The 22,036-nt window shown below is 36.4% G+C and overlaps 2 protein-coding genes and 1 long non-coding RNA gene across 3 annotated transcripts in view; all 3 read left to right on the top strand.

Moving 5' to 3' along the window:
* LOC139736249 (MAM and LDL-receptor class A domain-containing protein 2-like) overlaps window positions 1–22,036 on the top strand; it is a 182,721-nt gene that overhangs the window by 123,114 nt on the left and 37,571 nt on the right. Inside the window, exons 31-32 of the mRNA XM_071646980.1 lie at window positions 2,051–2,068; window positions 3,247–3,396. Coding sequence (XP_071503081.1) covers window positions 2,051–2,068; window positions 3,247–3,396 — 168 coding nt within the window. The remainder of the gene's footprint in view (window positions 1–2,050; window positions 2,069–3,246; window positions 3,397–22,036) is intronic.
* On the top strand, window positions 4,427–11,200 carry LOC139736240 (uncharacterized). The gene is made up of 8 exons (XM_071646975.1): window positions 4,427–4,563; window positions 6,009–6,132; window positions 7,200–7,217; window positions 8,124–8,240; window positions 9,084–9,101; window positions 9,596–9,712; window positions 10,051–10,068; window positions 11,042–11,200. The coding sequence occupies exons 2-8, from the start codon at window positions 6,097–6,099 to the stop codon at window positions 11,051–11,053; spliced, it is 336 nt and encodes a 111-aa protein (XP_071503076.1). The 5' UTR covers window positions 4,427–4,563; window positions 6,009–6,096; the 3' UTR covers window positions 11,054–11,200.
* LOC139736242 (uncharacterized) lies at window positions 13,405–15,542 on the top strand. Its single transcript, XR_011711245.1, has 3 exons — window positions 13,405–13,432; window positions 14,830–14,946; window positions 15,520–15,542. It is a non-coding gene; the product is annotated as an uncharacterized lncRNA (long non-coding RNA).

The following is a 22,036-nucleotide window of genomic DNA, read 5'->3' as shown; positions in this document are numbered from 1 at the left end:
CCGCCTTCCATGGTTACGGGTCGTACTTGTGCCTGAAATTTTGGTATCATATGTATGGTAGCACTGTCAACTCACTGAATGTCTACAAGTCAGAAACAACATTCCCAAATTCTACAGACAGTATATTCTCTCTCAGTGGAGAACAGGGAAACTATTGGGATGAAGCACAGGTAATTCAGTCCAGTTTTGAACAAAAAATACAGTACAATTTAGTGTTTTCTTACGTATCTTATACTCGATCTGCCTTATTTATACAGATAATAGAATGCTGTAAGAATTAATGAATTTTCGGATAACTAGACAAAGATTATCGATGTGGCCATCATCTCAGGGCACAGATAACTATCCTACATATAACTTAAAGGGATCTTGTAGTACTGCTTCAGGTGAAGATTCAGCTTTTATTTTTTTTTGCGAGATACTTAGCTTAACTTAGTTTAGAAACCACATTGTCTTCATATTATGTCAAAGAGTCAGTGTCAAACAGCATACAATTCTAAGAAGAATGTAAAGTTTATTTGATGAAAATCGGTTTTGAAACAAACAACTTGCATTTTTTTTATTCATAGACCTTATAACTCATTGAGCTTTCGAAAGAAGAGTAACAACACAATTAGTTGAAAACGTGGAACGTACTTAAAGTTTACAAGTAGAAAGATAATAGTAAAAATGCGGCGCAGTACGTCAAGAAAAAAAAATACTACGTTTGATTATCTACTTACTGTGTCGAGTAGCTTCAAACATCTTGTCATATATGAAATTATTCTACAGGTCACAATCCAGAACGACTACTTACCATTTTACATCACCATGGAAGGTGTACGTGGGAGTGACTTCACTGGCGATATCGCCTTTGATGACATTCTGATGGCCCAGGGATACTGCCAACAAGGTAATGCACACATCTTAACCCGTTTAATAACGGTTTGATTTTCCTACATTTCCATAGACACCTGCCCGAGTATACTCGGGACTCTTCAGCAACTCGTGTCCAGGTTGGGATGAATCTTAACATTATACGACTTGAAAAATATTACATTATGTCTGACCCTCAATCTCAAAGGACAATTGAAATCACAGTCATGAAAACAAAGAATAAAGACTGACGACACTGAAATAAAAGCCAATATTTACTTGCTTGAAATTGTTCTTGAAAGCAATGGTATATAGCTATGTTCGATTGTACCTACTTGAAATTCGAACACGTTCAAATGAGATTTGGTGTCTTAAAGCGATGCACATCATCCCGAGTGGCGAGTCCGTTTTGAGAGGGATATGCATTATTTTGTTTATTTTTAACGCATGTTGTTATGTGCAAGTTGAATAATCTTTGTCAGTTCCCCCCTCCTCCTCCCCAAACAAGCAAAACGGCATGCCTGCAAAAATATGCCTGCTAACCTTATCATTGTAACTGTATGAATGACAAGAATACGGGCCCCTGTGAAAAAGTATAGGGTTATGATATTTAATATCCTTTCCCTTTAATTGCGAGAATAAGGTATTTTTTTATGTACTTAGAAAGTAATGGCAGTTGTATCCTTAGTAGTGTCATTACCTATGGAAAATTGTTTAATTCGAAACAATTTCTAGAAACAGTTTTAAAATGGCTCAAATTGATTAATTTCAAGCAATTTGAAATAGTTTAAAATTCACAGTGATCTTAAGTGAATCATTGCACACTTTCCTACAAAGATAATGATAGGATGTTTGCAGCATGTACGCCTATCACGGGGACGCCTTTATGTTGTGTCTTTAGTTTAATTAATAGTTTTTAGATTAATAGATATTTTAATGTTTTGGTGAATGAACATGTCATATATGGAATATTGTAAGCGATGGTAACCACGGACAATCATAACATGTTAAAGCGTACTGACGTGTGGGAACGCAAATTTAAGATACACCTGTTTTTCATTTACTGTTTGTATGAACATGTCCATTAACAGTCAGTGTAAAGATGACATTAATTATCAACAAGTGGCTGTGCGAGTTTAAATACCAAGTACTAATTATTCTGCATTACGTAATTCCTTGTTCATCACCTTTGCAGGGGGATACACAACACAAGGTACGAAGACAGACTTGATATTGTAGCACACTTGAAATTGGTAGTTTCAGCACTCATTTCGTATAGGAGAGTGACCTACTCTTATTGTCTCTTGCGTGTGTGTGTGCGTGTGTGTGTGTGTCTGTGGAGGTGGGGGGGTCACATTTGTTAAATGATATTGTATATCATGCGACCAATATTTACCTATACTTCGTAATTATAATCCATGAAAGGAGCCTGCACAGAATGTTGCGTTACCTAAACGATTAATGCCAATGTATCATTGTGATTAAGATGAGGGAAAATTATGTGTGTATCTTGTTAAGTTAATCCGTTCCATACTGAATTCTGAAATGCCCATAGACTTAACATGCAGGCCACCAGGTTCCCGTGTGGAACGGGTTAAAGAAACCATTATAGTTTCCCTTGAGGATTTGAGGAATTCTTTTCGTGACACTTACACTGTATTGACAGTATAGCCAATGATGGCCCAGTCAACCTTGTATTGCATTACACAAATCAATGTATTGACGGGGACAGTTTCTGCATTCAAACCGAGTTGGAACTGGAATTACCCAAGGTCATTTTGATAAACTTCCACAGTTAAAATGACCGGATTATCAGATTAAAATGAAATTAATCATGCTCTATTAACATTTTTTTTTTGTCCATGACTGATACCAACTTTAAAAGCAGAACCATTATCTTTAACTTTCAAAGCAGAACAAATATCTTTTTAAAAGGTATTAGAGTTGGAAGTGAAGAGTGTTCGTGTTTCGATAGAAAACTATGAAAACATTTTCTAGGACACACCTGATCACACAACTCTGCAGAAAAAGACAACAGTGTTCCAAAAATAACTGTTACAAACACAATTTCTTATTCAAGTCATGATACCAAAACTTACTGTAATGTAGATGAAGTCTTGCTCTTTGAGAGAATATGAAAACATGTAGATTGACTATTTGAGCCATCTCACGTATTTTGAGTCCTGATACAAAATCGGTAGTGGCGACTTTATGTTGATTTTGTGATTGCACGGTCACGACACACCGTTCATCGAGTAATTGTAAATTAGAATAGATCTGAGCATATGCTCTTCCGGAAATATGTTTATCATTGTCTACGAAAAGGATATCTTCAAGTACGGAGACCAATAATTAGTACTTTTGCACCAATGTGATGTCGCCTTGAACCAGATCCCGGAGAATTTGACTGTGACTTTGAATCCGGTCTCTGTGGATGGCAGCAGGCATATTACGGGGACGACTTTGATTGGACCCGGTACAGCGGAAGTACCCCGTCTTCAAGCACTGGACCGTCAGTGGATCATACATACGGAACCTATTGTAAGCGGTTTGATCTTGTCTTTATGTGGGTTTGACATTTTCATCGTAATTCCATGATGCTTCTTTTGATGAGCTTGCTTCATTTTTGTATATGCCTATAAATGTGTTTTATTATTATTTTCGTTATTATCATTTAAAAAAATGGTACAATTTGAAGAGCCTAGTCGCGGAACTAGTAAAGTTTCATTTTCTGTTTATTATTTTGTTTATATTCGAATACATACTCACCCCCCCCCACCCGAACAACAACAACAACAGGAACAATAACAACATTTCCGCTGATACCCCACAATGTCTTACCATTTTCGGTATTTTTCCGAAGGTACATACATGTAATTACTTTGACAAGAATGGAAATCATATGTAATAGTAAAATAAAATGAAATAAATGAAACAAGGAGGTAAATGTTTTGCAATCAAACTTGATGTTCCTTGAAATTCAGTACAATCAGAAATCGTGCAAAACACCTTTATACAAATCGCTCCTTACTGACTACAAGGCCACAACATTAGAACGTGGGATTTTTCAAATTTAAATTACATTTTGTATACACAACACCAAAGTAAATATAGAATATTTCTATCCCAACAATCACTATCTCGTCAAAATTTTATTCATTTGTTGAAGCATTGAACCATGAATGACTTTTTTTATCACATTTTTATAGATAGAAGGTAGTGACATAATTCTCAAAAGGAGAAGAAGAATCTTAACCTCAAGCCATTCTTGCTACAAAAGTTCTCTCCATAATGGTGAGAAACCTTGTCTCTCGTAGGACGCGATGCACTACAAGAAAACAACATTTATCATCTGAAAGAAAAGGCTGATTAGAATAGGGATCATCGCTGTAATGTTACTGTTCCTTTAATTCGTAACCTTTATAACATTCACATGTATTTACAGCATGTGACCTGTTTGCCTTTTTACTTGCAGCCGGATATTATATGTATATAGAGACCTCTTCAGGTGTATACGGAGATAAGGCACGCCTGTGGAGCCCCTACTACAACGGTTACGGGTACTCGTGTCTGACATTTTGGTCTCATATGTACGGTAGCACAATCAACACACTGAATGTTTGGCAGTCTGAATTCAGATCACCAAATGCGACGGACATCTTATACTATTCCAGTGGGGAAAGAGGAAACTATTGGAGTCAAACACAGGTATTTTTTTATTTTATTTGATTTGATTTATTGATTCCTGTATTATCATTGTACATGAACATACATGTCCATTATTATACATGTATACTATTCCGGTGCGGAAAGAGAAAACTATTGGAGTCAAAATACAGTTAAACATTTTTTGATTTGATTTGATTTATTGATTCCATGTATCATCATATCTGAATTTCATTGGAGGGATTAAAAAAAAAGGTGAAGAAGAATTTTCACACAAAAAAAAATACACAAAATCGCAGAAACTACTCATTATTGAAAAGCAAACAAATATTAAAAACAAAAAACTCTATGCACGTGCTGTACATCACAAAGCTATTTTTTTTTGTCCCACAGGGTGCTAGATTAAATAAATTTCAAACGATATTAGTTCGTTAAAATTTGGTGTTGAGTACACTTCTTTTCAAGGTACATTATTTTCACCATGCAATTAACGGGTATTCCTATGGGACATATCCATTTATTACTTGAGAACAAATTGGAACATGTGGAATAAACCTGCAGGTTTTTTCCTCAACATGAAGTGGATCCACACATATAGAAGAGAAACTCTTCAGTTGTTGTTGTTGTTGTTGTTGTTGTTGTTGTTGTTGTTGTTTTATTTATCTGTTCTGCACTCACGGGAAGGATTCACCACTCTATAGGTCAATTCATTGGGCAATGTCCAATATGACTTTACCAAATGTTATTGATAAATTTCATTTGTCTCTTAATATTGTTCTTACTGAAGCAATGCAATCCATAGATATACTAACAGCAAACTGTCGATTGGAGAAAGGAAATGATAAAAATGTTTTGAATGTTAAAACATTACAGATATTAAAGGATTTTTGTATTCCATGACATGTTTGAGAATTTTTATTCCATGACATGTTTTGGAATAAAAAATAGAGAAAGCAACCTTCAGGTCATTCATTCAAACTTGCAATCTACTTGTTTTTTTCTTAATCAGAATTGTCTCTTAGCTTTAAATGATGTAGACAGAAATGAGAGGGTTCAGTTATTGTTCGGTTTTGATATCGAAATGCTTTTGTTTTCCAAAGTCAGTCACTGTCAATAGTGACGAATAAAATGTGCATAAAAGAATTCGTAGCAACTGCATGAAACACATGAAACCATGAGAGAGAGAGAGAGAGAGAGAGAGAGAGAGAGAGACGGACAGAGAGAGGGGAAGGAGAACGAAACCCATGTTGGAACTCCAGGTCTATAGAAACAGTTGTTCCATCTCTACGTGAAAGAGTGGAAAATCTTCAAGTTTATATACCTGTGACTATCTGTTAGCTCCAAATGCTCGCATCACTTCGTTCCTGCACGTCAAAAAATCCAAGCTAATGAATTTGGAAAGCAGAGTAACAGCAAGTACATGACCAGTGAAAAGGGCTGAAAGTCAAAAAGCTCACAGTGCATATTATGTATATCTATCAATCCAGATCAGTATCTACAACTATTACTCCATGCCATTTTACATCACTATGGAAGGTGTACGTGGGAGTAGCCACACAGGTGATATCGCCATAGATGACATTTCAATTTCCCCGGGATACTGCCAACAAGGTAAATGTACCAAATTTTCAGTGCTTACTTTGGAAGGTTGGAACGACAAGTCGAAGGTAGAATCATAGAACGCCTTTTGGATTGCACCTATACTTAAAATTCGAATTTCTAAATACTAAAATCTAACACGATGTACATTCTGCTCGAGTAATGACATTCATTTTCAAATTTCACAGAAGAGTCCCTCCCCCATTTAACCCTTAGAAAGAGAAAAGAAGCGCAAGTTCTACAATCCTACGTTACTTTAAATGGCGTTAGTAGCTGTGAAAATAAAGGCATAAAACTTAAGAACAAACATCGTTAGTCATCCACCTTAACCCGGGACATAACCATCTTTGCAGTCTAGTGAAGGTTTATTTCAAAGTGTAAAAATGTGTTTGTGCGTATGAAATCATAAACCGAATTTTGTTTGGATTCTATAAAGAATGTTATTTCTCCACGCAAAAGATATGACAATCTCTATATAGAAACATACGTTTATAAATGTCTTTATATATTTATCATTCCTCCTGTTTAATATTCTTAATGAAACATGAAATGAAATTTCCTATGCATCCGCACACCGAGTCATTGCATATGGAAAACTGTTAGTTTGTAAACACTGCGAACATTTCAAGTTGTCGTTGGAAATAGTTGCTTTAACATATTTGAATTTATATTCTCCAATTCATTTTGAATTTAAGTCCAAAGTTCCACACTTCCCTATTATATGTAATAAGTGGCATTTAAGGTTAGGTTGTTTGCGACCGTGTACCTTTCCATGTACTAGTGTGTCATTTTGAATGGGTTATCTGAATTCTAATAATGAAATATTTGTATTGCTTTTGTAATGTGTGATTATTGAGCTGTAAGCTGCAGTAACCATTGACCGTCTCTATTTTTCTTAGTTCGGTTACGTGTTTCAACGCAGGCTTAAGACAACACGTGCTTCTCGTTTGTAAACAATGTAATTTGTCTATCATGAATAACAATAACCAAGACTTTAATTAGGCAATGTTTTCTAAATTTAAAAAAAAAAGTATTCACTATTTCTATATTCCTGAAAATTTTCTTCATTATCTCTGCAGGGGGATACACAACACAAGGTATGAATTCCGTAAAATGTATGGAATTGGTGATTTCCCCCCATTCAGAATTACATGGTCTCCTTATCTTTTATTCTTTTTTTTTGAGTGGGGAGGGGGGAGACGGTATTAAGTCACATCAAATATCCCACCACACTGTGCTGAATGATATTTTTCATGTCAGAAATCAACACATCAAGATGAATTTCATGTATGTATATATGTATATCCATATGATAGGTATTAAGCAGCTTCATACTACGAAGCTGCATATTACCTGTCAAATTATATTATTGAAGATGGACAATGTATTATAACATGATAAGAGAAATGAAGACTAGGAAAAAAAGTCGTGCCTGTGAAGTTTGTCACCATCTGGTTCATTATAAAGGCTTAGGGACTGTTTTTTCCTCTGGTTTTTCCTCTTTCATTTACCCCTCCCCACCGCCCCCTACCAAAAAAAAAAAAAAAAAAAAAAAAAAGAAAAAAAAGAAAAAAAAAGAAGAAGAAAGGTTAGTAATGGCCGTAATGATTTCGACGATTCTCTTCGTGACCCCTGTAGACAATAGATATGGCCTAACAGTAACCTTGCATTCTGTAGTCTGTTTCTGTAATCGAACTGAAGTCAAACGTGTATTAAATACACTCATGTTAGTAAACATCATGTTCCTCAGCTGCAAGCCAATTATCACGTTTATTTGCATTATCTTATGCCACATCATTTTGACATTTATAGGCCTATAGCTCTTGACCGTTTTGGTGTTCAGCTCACTACTGCATAATCATGTAAATTCATAATTAAATCAAGGGGGAAACGATTCCCCTTTTTCTAATATGTCCGGCAAAACTCTGTCCTGATATAAGGGAAAATAGTTTTAGAAAATGTATAAAAACAATTTCATGAGAATGTGATGTTTTTGTTTATAGCTTATCAATACTGTGGAAGCTGGGAGTTTCAATGTTACAATGGAAACTGCATACCATATTACTGGCAATGTAATGGATACAGCGACTGTTCCGATGGCAGCGATGAATACAATTGCGGTAGGTGTGCATTTCATAGATTATGTCACTGCCTCTCCGCTGCATGAGTTCTATACTTCTACAACCCCATTAAACTTTAAAATCTTCAACATCCCATCTGTTTTAAGGTGATTTTGCATGCCTTTGACTATTGTTGAATTCTTTCTGTTAAATGCAGTCGTTATATTCACGTTTTGCTGTTCATCATAAGCAGAAAAAGATAAAGGTTTATGATTTTAAAACACCCGGTGCACCTATCTGCCTTTATTGACTATAAATACTAATTTGCATTCTTTCTTGTAATAAGAATAGATGGAGACTTAAAATAGTACATTATTTTTCGTGCGGTTTTATTGCAAGTATGCAAGATGTTCTTGATGAACATGAAATGTGATTGCAATTGAATCCGCATTGTCGATCCATGGCCTACGGAAACCCGCTAGGTACTATATGCTTCCTACAAATATTACAAGTTATATTCCGAAATAGTTCAAATAAACTGACTTGAAACGATTTCAATACTTCATAATTCAATTTGACCTTTAATTCATTATTCCACACTTTGTTATGCAATGTCATAAGTGGCGCAGATTGCTTGGCTGTTTTCTGAAAGTAAAACTGCCACGAGAATGTTGTGTAGTTTTGCATAATTTATCTGGAGATGCTTTGTTGTTGTTTTTTGTTAGTGCTTTCCGATTATTGAATTGTAAGTGTTAGTAATCATTGGCCGTCATTATCTATACTTGGCTGCGCACATAGTGTTTTTTTTTCAACGATGACCATTATCAGCAAAATGTTTTGTAAGTTCTAAAACCATGTACCAACTATTCTGTTTTCCGTAATCTTTCTTCATCATCTTTACAGGGGGATACACAACACAAGGTATGGCGATTTCCGTAACAATTATAGAATTTATACAAGTCAACCTCATCTGCGATTAGAGACTTGTCTTCTGTATTTTTGTTTGAAAGGGGCGATGTCACATTATCGTCGGCCTTATTCCAAAAGGCCCTTAACACTACGCAAAGTCTATGTGTTGAGAGCCTTTTGGCATAAGGCCGATGCTATGTTAAGATCCAATCACATTGAAATGTGAATTGTATTTTTCAATTTGCCTCCCTCTAAAACTTCATTCTCTTACATTCATCGAATCATATTGTTTCAAATAAGGACCTAACGTATTCATGTTATGATACCTCGGCTTGATGTTCTTTGATAAGATTATCATACTATTTTGTATTCTTCGGATTCGTAATGATAAGAAGAAATAGATTATTAGACAATCAATTGTTGACTCTGGGCTAATTTTTAGAGTAATAACCAGCAACTAAGGGTAGCCGTGAAAACAAAGAGTTGCATAATGTTCTTGCTTGTAGGCTACCAATACTGTGGAAGCTGGGAGTTTCAGTGTTACAATGGGAACTGCATACCATATTACTGGCAATGTAATGGATACACTGAATGCTCCGATGGCAGCGATGAATACTATTGCGGTAGGTGTTGCATTTCACTGCTCTTTAATCTTTAAAGCCTTGAAAATCCTTCTGATGTTATTGTAAATCCTGGTTTTTTTTTTTTCAATTTGTTAGGCATGCCTTTGTTGATTTGTGAATTCTTTGTGTTTGATGAAGTCGTTTTGATACTTAAGTTTGATTCATAATTAGCAGACATCAAGTATGGTCTGTGATAAGAGAGCACCTGTTTCTCCTATCTTTAATATTTGTATACATATGTGTATTATAAATATCACGATGACATTTATCAGCCAATGGTTTTCTAACTTGTCTAACCACGTACTAATTGTGTATTCCGTTGTTTATCACCTTCACAGGTGGATACACAACACCAGGTATGGATTTTGCAGCATTTATAATTATATGGAATCGATGATTGCAGCAGCCCTCTTTCAGAGTAAGAGGGTTGCCTTTTGTTATGTATATATATATATACCCTTTTTTTTGGGGGGGGGGGGATCACATATTAAAGATCCCACCACACTGTGCTGGATAGTGGGTTTCTATTTAGGTCAAATGTCGTCACTTTACATTATATTTGATACGTCTTATGCAGTGTTACAACATTATATTCCATAATTGAATTGTATACTACAGAGGAGAAGGTTAGTAGTAAAGGAATCGGTGACTCCAGGGTACCCTTTCACTCACAGTTTTTATCTGTCCATGCTTCTTGAATTAGTGACCCATAAAGTTAGTCTCCCAGTTGATCATCATAAAGATTTGGAATAACTTTTTTAGCATAAATATATAGAGAGAATCAACATATGTATATGGAAACGACCATTGCAGCTCTCAAGTCAAAAACTAACCTTTAAGTTCCCTCCTTCTTTTGTCATAGATAGATCATTGTGCGGTGATAATTAAATAGTATACATAAGTGCGGTGATTTGGGTCTGCCTCCTGATCCAACGGACCCAGGATCGATTCCCTCACTGAGTAATATTGTGTGTAAGCTTTCTTCTCCTCTAGTAAGAGGTAAACACTCTGTCCCTCTGACAGAACATTAAAGGGAGGTCCCGTATATGAGTTTTAAATAGCCACGACTCACGCACATAAAAGATCTTACTTCATTTATTCATAGCAAAGAGCAAGGTGCTAACCCGGTGAAGTGGTCCACCTACCTATACCCACGCAAGAAAACAAGCGAAAGATGCCGACTCCTTGTGGTTCGCCACATGCGACTAGCAATAGCCAACAAACGGTTTCAACCTGGACCTTAAGCTTGAATGAAAGAATCGTTAACATAAGGAAGTAACGGAAAGACAGTTTCTTAAACTTTAGAATGCCCCAATTGTACTCTCACAGGATCATCTCTAAGTGTGAATGGAGTTCGTTTGAGAGATGGAAGGAACTACAACGAAGGTCGAGTGGAAGTTTTTGTCGATTATCAGTGGGGAACAATATGCGATGATAGCTGGGATTTGAATGACGCCAGTGTCATCTGCAGGATGCTGGGATTTAGCGGCGCGACCTCGGCACCGATAACGGCATATTTCGGCGAGGGGAGCGGGCCGATCTGGATGGACAATGTCTACTGCTCTGGCAGCGAGAGTGACATCAACCAATGTCCGCACAATGGATTTGGTTCGCACGATTGCGTTCATGGGGAGGACGCTAGCGTCATTTGTGGTGAGTAAGGAACTCCATAAATCAGGATAAATCATTCCTAGGGATATACATTACTTCATGCTTAAGATAAGATAAAATCATGATATATGTAATATGTGTTACATCTACATCTCACTAAAATATTCTCTTTCCTGACTCTGATTATTGTAAGAGCCAGGGAAATGATGACAATCGCTGTTTTAACCTTATGGTTGATGTGTGTGTGTGTGTGTGTGTGTGTGTGCTCTAAGACTCTGATTTGAGTTACCTCCTATAATTTATGCATTCATTACGTAATCTTTATAACATATTTCGTTATTGGAGGTAAAACAATGGAAATTGTTTGGGGACGTCAATTAATTTGTGTGAGGCACTATCATCGCAACATTTTCCCTTGTGGAAACAGAACTATTTCAAAGTGCGACTTTGTCAAATATCACTAATATTAATATTAAAGGAGAGTGACGCTTAGTGTCACACTACCTACCTGTTTCATTGAAGTCATGTCAAAGAAATATTTTCTTCATACTCTGAGACTTCTTCATAAATTTTCTAAAAATTATTATCGTTATTATTATTATTATTTCTTACCTGGAAGTTCAAATGAGAGATAGACTCTTGATGTAGTATGATTCAATTGGCAAACAAATTGTTCGTAACATCGACATATAAAATCATTACTGCCTTGGTATGAGCTGCTCCGGAGAAAACAACTCCTTGGAGTCTTTCATCTTTTGGATCACTGATAAAAACACAGAATGTTCAGTTGACACTCTGATTATGATTGTACCTTTGAGTGAAAATGAATATTTTCACTCAAAATCACTCCAATTTCACTCTAAATTCACTCTTTTTTGTATTCACTCCTTCAAGAATGAATATTTTTACTCGATTTTTTTTAGAGAGAAGGAATAATAGATCTGTGTGAACTATGCGTTCCAAAAAAGTGTAGTGACTTTAAAGTAACTTTATTTCACTTTTTGATCGTGGCCATCCGGTGATTTGGTAAAGTTGATTCCAAAATTTTCTATTGTCATGGGATTATCAGATGCTGCACTCAATAAGTTAGTTGTTTTCATGTTAAATTTCCCCATAACATCTCTTTGATAGACATAATACGACTCGTAGTGCTTTTAATAACAAACTTTACACTGAAGCGGAAATGTGGGTTGATATATTGCCAGTTTATTGTCGTTTCTAAGCATGCTCTCGCTGTCAACCCTCGACACAGTCTACTGCGGCGGCGATTCATTCCAGTGCTCCGATGGGCAGTGTATACCATATTCGTGGAGATGCGACGGATGGAATGATTGCTCCGATTACAGTGACGAATATGGATGCGGTAATTCATATTTGCTACATTGAAGCATTGTGTTATTCAAATGTTGTAAACAATATTATTTGTTGGAAACGAAGTAAACGGAACGATACACATACACATGTACAATACAATACATAATGGTCAAAGAGAGTTTTCGGACCTAATTTCTTTTTGATATTTTGAATATTGCAAGACTATTGAAATCATGTGCAGTTCAAGCTAATATTAAAACTATCATAATCGGTAATAAATAACTGTTATAGTATCACGATATGAAATTGACAGAAAAAACAATACTATATACTTGTAGTTCTATTGAATTATCGTATATCAAGCCCGACACGTTTGCCCTTCAGCAAGGCACTTTATCCACATTGCTGCTCTGCACCCAGGAGTATAAATGGGTACCCGGTAGGATGAGAAAGCTTATGTTGGTTGATCAGCATGTGCGCGCCTGTAAAATGGCTGCGACTGGCTGGAATGCTCCCCAGGGAGTGGAGAATGAGCACTGTTAGTGCTGGTTGGAAATAATGTATCCAGTGACCGGGGTAATAATAGTCTGTAAAGCGCATTGAAACCCTGAAGTGTGTGAAATGCGCTATATAAAAACCAGCTATTATTATTATTATTATTATTATTGGTGGCTTAGACTACAACACTTTAATAAGAAGAGAAGCTTCATTCCGTGGAACGTGCAAGCCTTTTTAAGATGCCTGCTTTTTACTCTTTTCTTTCTTCAGGTGGAGTTTATTACGCATCTACCCCAGGTATCTACCCCACTGGCCGCCACTCGATTCCTTGCAAATATTGTCCGAGTGCTTTTTACATTCTATAATAATGAGAAATATTAATAGCAAACATACACTGTAAAAACATCGTTGTTAAATTTAACACCACGGGTGTTAAATCTAACACCGATCAAACTTCAATAAAGGACCACACCCACAGGTGTTAAAAATGCACTGTGATGGTGTTGAAAAGTGTTCACCTGAAACTTCGTGGTGTTAATTTGACACTGTACCTGGTGTTATTTTGACACTGTACTGGTGTTGATTAAAAAATGACACCACATGGGTGTTGATTTGATATTTGTTGGTGTTAATATCAATGGTTTAACACCCGTCCAGCTTCAATAATTTAGTAATAATTTCAATAATTCAATTTAGTGGGTCTCTCCATTTTTCACACTTTAAAGGGTGTGTACAGTTCTGGTCGAGGTGAAGATTTAGCTTTTAACGTTTGGCGAGATATTCAGAAACCATTCTATAAGATGCCAAAGAGCATGCAGTTCTAAGGGGTATCAAAAGTTTATTAGATGAAAATCGGTTTTGAAATGGCTGAGATATCCAAAGACAAGGTGAAATAAAGAGATCCTAATAAAGTTGTGGCATGTCGCCTTTTATTATTAGCACTTTTTTTGGATATCTCAGCCATTTGAAAACCAATTTTCATCAAATAAACGTTGAATCCTTCTTAAAATTCCATGCTCTTTTATATTTCATCAGAGGCTTTTCATTACCCCACTTAGGAATGTTCAAAACATGAATCCCTACCTCAACCAGTACTGTACAGTCCCTTTAAGCAAAGTTATACATGTACCTTATTTCGATCACTTCTGTTTTTTTTTTTACTACAATGTATAATTACTATAAGGTCCTCCTCAACTGTTTCACATTCTTTTCTACACATAATGTTCTGTTTACCTTATTCTCTGTTGTCAAAAGAAGTGTAACTTATATGTTTTGTCGAAAAATGAAATAAACTTTGAATTGAATTGAATTGAATTGAATTGAATAAGAGACCACACCAGCTGGTGTTACTTTGGTGTAAATTTATTTTCACATTTTTTCAAAAATCTAGTATTTTAATGTCAAATTCTTGATCGTCTTGTTTAAATTAAAAATCAACAAGAAGTGCAGTTACTAAGAAACTCTTCAAAAACAGTTTAAAATTTGGAAATGACACCCAGAGGTGTTAATTTAACACCATAAATGAGCACCGAAAATTTAACACCAGCACGGTGTTCACTATTTAACACTGAACTTTTTGCAGTGTACATGCCACAATACGTTTTTGCCCGAGATTTTATGATTTTTAAGTTAAGAAGACGCATGGGTATTAGAACACATCAAAATATTTCTTTTCTCTTGTTAACTTTTTCTAGCCTCTTCCTGTGATTACGGAGACTTCCAATGTAACGACGGACAATGCATACCAGGCCACTGGGAATGTGATGGGATCAATGACTGTTCCGATAACAGTGATGAACATTACTACTGCTGTAAGTTTCCCTGTCTTTCGTGGACCAGACAATCGTGAGAACATTAACCATTACAGTCATTACAAGTTTAACTATACTAAAAAGCAAGAGAATAATAATTATTATTAATCAGAGAGGTAAAGGTTGTGGCGTTAATTTTCTTCAATTTGTCTCCCTCTACAAAAGGAAATAAAGATGCAAGATTGCAACTGCTGATCTGTAATTTAACAAGTTTGATAAATTACAGAGTCCAGTTCTTTATTTACCCGACATGTCCGTAAAAGTACAGGTCAGCAGGAAGAGAAATTGAAGAAAATTGAAACCTTAAACTACTCGTATTTGTAAAATCTTTCTTCTCCAACATAAAAGTACGGGTAGTTGTAATGAAATTTTTTTTTACGTGGCGTAGTGTCCAAATTATCAGTACTTTTAAACAAAAATAAGACATACACGTAGTGCCCAAGTTCCTCAGTTACAGAAATATATATAACGTCAACGGAGCATTTTCTACATGGCTCTTGGTAAACGTAAGCATTGTCCTCTGTCATTTCCCAATAGTACCGATATTTCTACTCTATCCGATTATTCATCCAGCACCAACATACGTCACAGAACCAATGCCCTACTACGGAAGCTGTTACGGCTTTGGATGTAACTGTATCGGAAGTGACTGCCGTTCATCAGACTGTTACTGCGATGCGGCGTGTGAGCGGTTCAACGACTGCTGCTACGATTATAGCTACTATTGCCCTAACACTGGACTAGGTAACAAATCATTTGAGTAATGCTCTCTTGCACGTTTTCTTTGTTGAATAGGGAACATGTATACTGATACTGACGAACTGGGAAGCGTTAATCATGTTAATAGACAATCATTATCCTCTGCATTGCCCAGCTTGATATCAAACCGTTTTAAGGATAAACGAGATTAAAGATATACGAGGTATGGCAAATTAAATTTTTACCAAGTCATCAAGTCCACGCTACGCACTATTGGTAACGCAATAAAAAATTTGTTAAAAATTTGATGCTATTTCTTAATCATGTTTTCGTTTTTACAGCAAGGAAATATATCAGTTTCGTATACATACCTGGATAACACCATAATCACTTTATAAAACTTCTGTAGAGAAACAACAAAAATATACCGGATCCATGCACGCAAACCAACAAGGAATTTTCGTTTCTATCGTGTTGTAACCTAGATACAATGTACAGTGTACGTTGTTTTTCTAACGTTCATAGCAATGACTAGAAAGCGGTTAAAGAATAGTGAGTACTGTCGCAACTATAACTATGACAGAATCTGTTACAATAAAAAGATGGTAACCATGAGAAAAAAGGTAAATAAGGCCAATTCTGTGTGATCTAACAGGTTTTCAAATTGTTAACCCCTTTTCTTTCTTTTTTTCTTGATTCCAAGTCAAGAATGGGTAAGAGCGATATCCCTCTTTTTCCAAAATATATAAAGTAAACTGAAATATATACGCTGTCAGATGTCACTGTGTCTAGCTGTAAAACCACCCCTCCAAAAAAGATAAATAAAATGGACAGATTGTCAAGTTGTCATGACACTTTTTGTCTTTATCTTTATGCTAACCAGCAAATGGACTCTACTACATACAAGCCTTGGACGCCTTACCGGTAAGTCTGATAAATGTTATTCTGGAAAGAAACAAGTCATGTCATAAAAGAGCCATCATCCCTTTGCTTTATTCGTGGAAGAAATGACTCATGTCATACCAAAAGCCATCATTACTCTGCTTTTTGTGAAAGTTTCATGTCGTTATTGTAATTTGAAAGTTGTTGGTCATTACCACGGAATAGTTGTTTTTATGCCTGAACTCTTGAACAACGATTTTATTGCAGTGATCAAAAGATACCTTTAACCGATTCTTGATATTTGATCTCGACGGTGGAATGGAGCAATCGCTTCTTCTGCACTCTGCTTTAGGCAAAACCCATGCGACTGAGTTTTGTCAAAAACCACCTAGTAAAGTGGAGTCAAATACGATAGCAATACTTGCATCTTCTTTATTGTTGTCAATGGCTTCTAAGTATAATTATTGCGCCACAAAATGGCGTCGAGTGATGTAAAGAAAAGTGCATCGAACTCTCCAGTAAGCAACTCGGTGATATAAGGACTGTAACACTCAAATCTTAGTATCGATATATCTTTTTTATGAATAAGGTCGAAGTGCGTCGTCGACGTGAAATCAATGGCAAACGACGCCGCAGACGCAGGGATGTTGGGGAAGAGGAAGGCGAGGACACGAACAAAACCCGTCGTCGCAGACGCAGGGATGACGTAGAAGAGGAGGAGGTCGAAGCCGAAGTCGAGGTCGAGGTCGAACCCGAACAATCGGAAGAATGAATTCGACCAGCCAGAATGAAGAAAAAAAAATGTTGAAAACCAAATTGACTAGTAACGAAAAGATATACACTTTAAAAAAGGTATTATAAGGAGTGATTTTACGTGATTGCTTGTCACTGTCAAGCTTACATGATTTTTTTTTTCGCCGATTATGATAATATGTCGATATTGATTTTTAACCTCTATGATCGCAAACTTAAAGCAGAAAGTCAATTTTGTAATAATAGGAAAAACTAGTGTTCTTTTGACATACGAGATGTCACTATTCGTTAATTTTCTTCACCGTTCATGTCGGGCTCTCAAGCTGTAATTTTAGCTAACATGTAATTTCTGTATGGTCTCTCACTGTAATAAAGACGAAACGAGCAGAGAAAACAGTTATGTCATCGTGAACATACAAGTAGATGATATTCTCCCAAAATGTCTTGATGACAACCATAATCTACCTTCCAAAACAGTTATATTCTAATTTTCAGTTCGAGTAGTGAACAATATTGGCAATGAAAATTGCAATATCATGGCAAGTTGATATTCGGTACCAGCCTGAAGTAGGTGATATATGCAATATTTCCCCAAATGGATTTATGTATAGCATTTTGCTCTAAATGTTTTCTAGAGAGTTACAACATAAACTCCTGAATAGAAATCTTTCATATTTTCAAGTATAACCAACAAAAGCAAGTGGATGTGCTCCCATCCTGTATCATGCTACGCCGAACTTTCCGAGTCATTCTAGTGACCGACACAGCTATGACGTGGAATCCTGAAATGAAGAGGGATGCACTCATCACAATCTATTCCTGCTTATGCTATAGCATAGAAATGGCATAGCATAGCTCTTTCGTTATACAAAGATCATTAGACGAATATTCCGTATCTACATGTCTATGTGTCTTCGATGTTGTGTGCTTTGAGAAATCATTTAAATCGGTGATGAATGGTATACAGGTAATAGTTAATAGTATGAGAGTATTCTAATGGGATTGTTGATGATGAAAATAAATCCTTCAATTATCAGCATAATTTCCATGCCTTCTTCGAATCATCATTAGTTTGTGGCGTAGGCAATTTTATGATACATCATATGGAGAGTATTAATGTATCATAAAGTGTATGAATTTTGAAATTTCACTTTAGAGGAATGGACATCTTATTGTTTTTCTTTATTCTATTTATTTTCCATACCTAGGTATATCTTTCCATCCTCAATAAAAATAGATGTACCATACAGGGGCCGCGGAACGTTTTTTTCAGTTTGGGGGGGCTGCGCAGCCGGAGGGGGTGTATCAAGGTCAACCTCCCGCTTAGACGCACCGGCGTAGCCTGGATACTAGTAATGATCTTGTGATCTTTGGAGGGTGGCGATTACTATGCGAGGAAGCCAAGCGACCGAACCCGAGCGAGCGGAGGGAAGGGGGTGGGGGGAGGGTGTGGGAGGGGGATTTTCCCCCTCCCACGGGGAGAACTTTTTGCATTTTGATGTTGTAAATGGTGCAATTTGATGCATCTTTTTGCGTCTTTTATCGACTTGAAACCCCCCGCTTAGACGCACCGGCGTAGCCTGGATAATGATCTTGTGATATTGGGAGGACGGTGGTTACTATGCGAGGGAGCGAAGCGACCGAGCCCGAGCGAGCGGAGGGAAAGGGGAGGGGGGTAGGGTGTGGAAGGGGGTGTCCCCCCTCCCACGGTGAGAACTTTTTGCATTTTTATGTTGTAAATGGTGCAATACGATGCATGTTTTTCCGTCTTTTATCGACTTGAAACGGCCCCACTTGTTTAAGGTAGCAGGATATTTTGATGTGGATTATTATTGAACAATTTGTCTATAAAGTGGTAGCATTTAAATAAACTTCTTGTATTAATCTATTGTTACAATTAATTTCATGAACGTTGTCTGTTAAGCAATCAAACAGAAAAGGCATGCTCACGAGGGTGTACATACAGAAGGGATATTTCTCCTCCCACACGAAGGTGATTTTACATTTTCAGACCTGAAATTCAGCGATCTGGTGCAAACTTTTGGTGCAAAACTTGAATTTTTTTCTAGCTCCCCCCCCAAAAAAAGTATTTCTGGAAATAATTTGGACTTTTTTTTCAGGAAAGTGTTAATAGTAAAATCATGGCATTTAGCTCTTATTCCGCGTGTGCATCATCTATGTGTATGTACAAAGTCTAATGAGGTAGAGGGGGAGGGTGTGGAAGGGGGATGCCCCCTCCCACTCAACGGAGCTTTTGCGTTTTTAAAATCAAGATAAAGCGATCTGAAGAACACTTTTTGTGAGAAATTCGGGTAGTGTGATTTTCCCCCCGATTTTTCCCTTTCTTTCTTTTTTCTTTTTTTTTCACGATCCAAAAGTGTGTGTGTGTGTGGGGGGGGGGGGGCTGCAGCCCCCCAGCCCCCACCCCCCCCCCCCCCGCTTCCGCGGCCCCTGCCATAGGCACGAACAGCAGCTTACCACCCACACTATGTAGGATGTTAAGCTGTTGGCATGATTTTTGTTTCAAAAATTGCGTACACTCAGGACAAAAGAAGGTACACTTTTCAAGAACAAAACTCAACAGACCATAACCATCATTCGCTTTTTGAACGATTCCTTGCTCTCATTAAAGTCATGTCTACAACACGTCCACGAAAAGTACCGCACATTAATTAGAAATCGAAGATTGCGTACTACATTGATAAGTATTAAAATATTTGGGCACAACTGCATGAAGGTGATTTGAGTGTGCGTATGCTGTCTTGTCCGTATAATTATATATATTTATATAATGTGCGAGAGATCGTTCCTGTCCCAAACGTACGCGGTGCCTCATTGCGTATATTCACTATGTAAATAAATATATATATATATATACATACATACATATACATATACATATATATGTATAGGCGTTACCAAAAACATTTCCCACTTTTGATCCTTGATAGTTCAAAAATTATATATCAGACTACACTTACATTGATATGAGCAATAGCTGAATAGTGTACAATTTTGTTAAAGGTAATTTGATAATGATAGCACAAAATAGTTTCATTAGATTTAAGATTTATTTTCAAGTTAGGTTTCAGATTTGGCTCTGTTTTCAACCCTGTGTACAAAATTTTAGGTTTGCACAGCGGTCAATTGGTGTGTATGGGAGTGTGTGATTAACACCCTGACAATGGTCCTGAACAATGGCCATGATTAGAATGCTCTATAACATATTCATGAGAATTCCACTATCACAGCTAGTCTTTATTCATCCTGAAATGCAGTGTATGCAAGCACGTGGAAACATCAGCTTATTTTTGTTTTCATGTGCATGCATTACCCTTTACCATGACTTCAGACTAGCAGTGTCCAGGGCAATCATTATTAATAGAGCATTCATGTGCTTTGGAGCAAGAGTCTAGAAGCCTAGTCAGCAGAGCTCTGAAAAGGCGGTATTCGTGGTATTCATGTCTATGATAATTGTTCAGGGGCATTGTAAGCACACACTCACATGCACGTCATTGGTTCTTGTGTAAAGTTCGATTTTGTACAGAAGGTTCAAATTTGACCAAAATCTGGAACTTTACTTTAAAATTAATCATGGATTTATCGAACGATATTCAAACGATGTGAAACGTAATTCAAATGGACTCTCCTTACCTATCTAAATATTGGAAAGAAAGCACACCTTGGAAATGTGTAAACTGAGAAAAAAGAATCTGAGGTACATGGTCTATCAAGCACTTAATCTTTACCAAGCTGTGCGATGAAGTGCGGAATAAACGTGATGTAAACCACCTGCAACAACAGTGAAGAAATTATCAGATTAAACTGAAATTTAATACACTTTCTCAACACATTCTGTTCATGATTAATTCTAACTTTCGAATCGATAGCATTGTCTTTTCTAAATTTATTAGAGTTGAAAGTGAATAATGTGTATAGAGTTTTAAAGAAATGAACAAGGGGACTTTAAGACACACTTAATCACACTATTGTAAAACATAGAGTGTTCGACAAAAACTGCTAAAAACACATTTTCTTGTTCGTTTTATGATCCACAATTTCAGCATTATGTAGGAAAAGACTTGCTCTTTCAGAAAATAATAAGTTAAGATTGAGTAGATTGACCCATTTCACCTATTTTCAGTCTTTACACAAAATCAGTGTGAGCGACTTTTTGTTGGTTTTGTGATGCACGGTGACACGCACATATATATAATTTTTCGAGTTCATATTCATTTTGTCATAGAAGATTTTGAGGAAAACCAATGTATTATATACCATATCAAAGGTAATTTGATTGGCTATCAAGCTAGTAGGTACAAAGGGAATCTTTAGGCTAGGTGGTGAACACATTCATTTTTGCCCTCAAAGGCACAAAAGTAAAAATTGCAAAATTTGTCATATTGTCTTTCATTTGGCAATGCCCTTCAAGATAATGACAACAAAAAGCTAGTGTACCACAACGAGAGGCATGAATGAAATATGAAATAAAAAAGTTTTTGATCTCTTTATCTCTTTATATCCTCTAAGAAGAACAAAGTGCGAAACTAAAGGGGAAAATAAGACATTTCTGTCAACTTAAACTACAAACGACATAGGGAGTAATGGCATATAGAGATGATTAAATAAACACATTTTTTCACTCTTTTTATTAGGTATTTTAAGGATTCATGAGATATATTCAAGAACCAAATATTATTTACAACTTTCCTAGTTTGAAAACAAATTGAAATTTCTAGCATTATTCTTAATATTG

Source organism: Diadema antillarum, unplaced genomic scaffold (assembly GCF_040938485.1).
Source record: "Diadema antillarum isolate AM-2024a unplaced genomic scaffold, OU_Dant_1.0 seq00000634_RagTag, whole genome shotgun sequence".
In the NCBI taxonomy this organism is placed as follows: Eukaryota; Metazoa; Echinodermata; class Echinoidea; order Diadematoida; family Diadematidae; genus Diadema; species Diadema antillarum.
Note: the sequence above shows the minus strand (reverse complement) of the source record. Positions and strands in the feature narration are given on the sequence as shown.

Bases quoted from the DNA above. Each gene is read 5' to 3' on its own strand.
- LOC139736240 (XM_071646975.1), top strand. From the start codon at position 6,097: ATGACATTTCAATTTCCCCGGGATACTGCCAACAAG.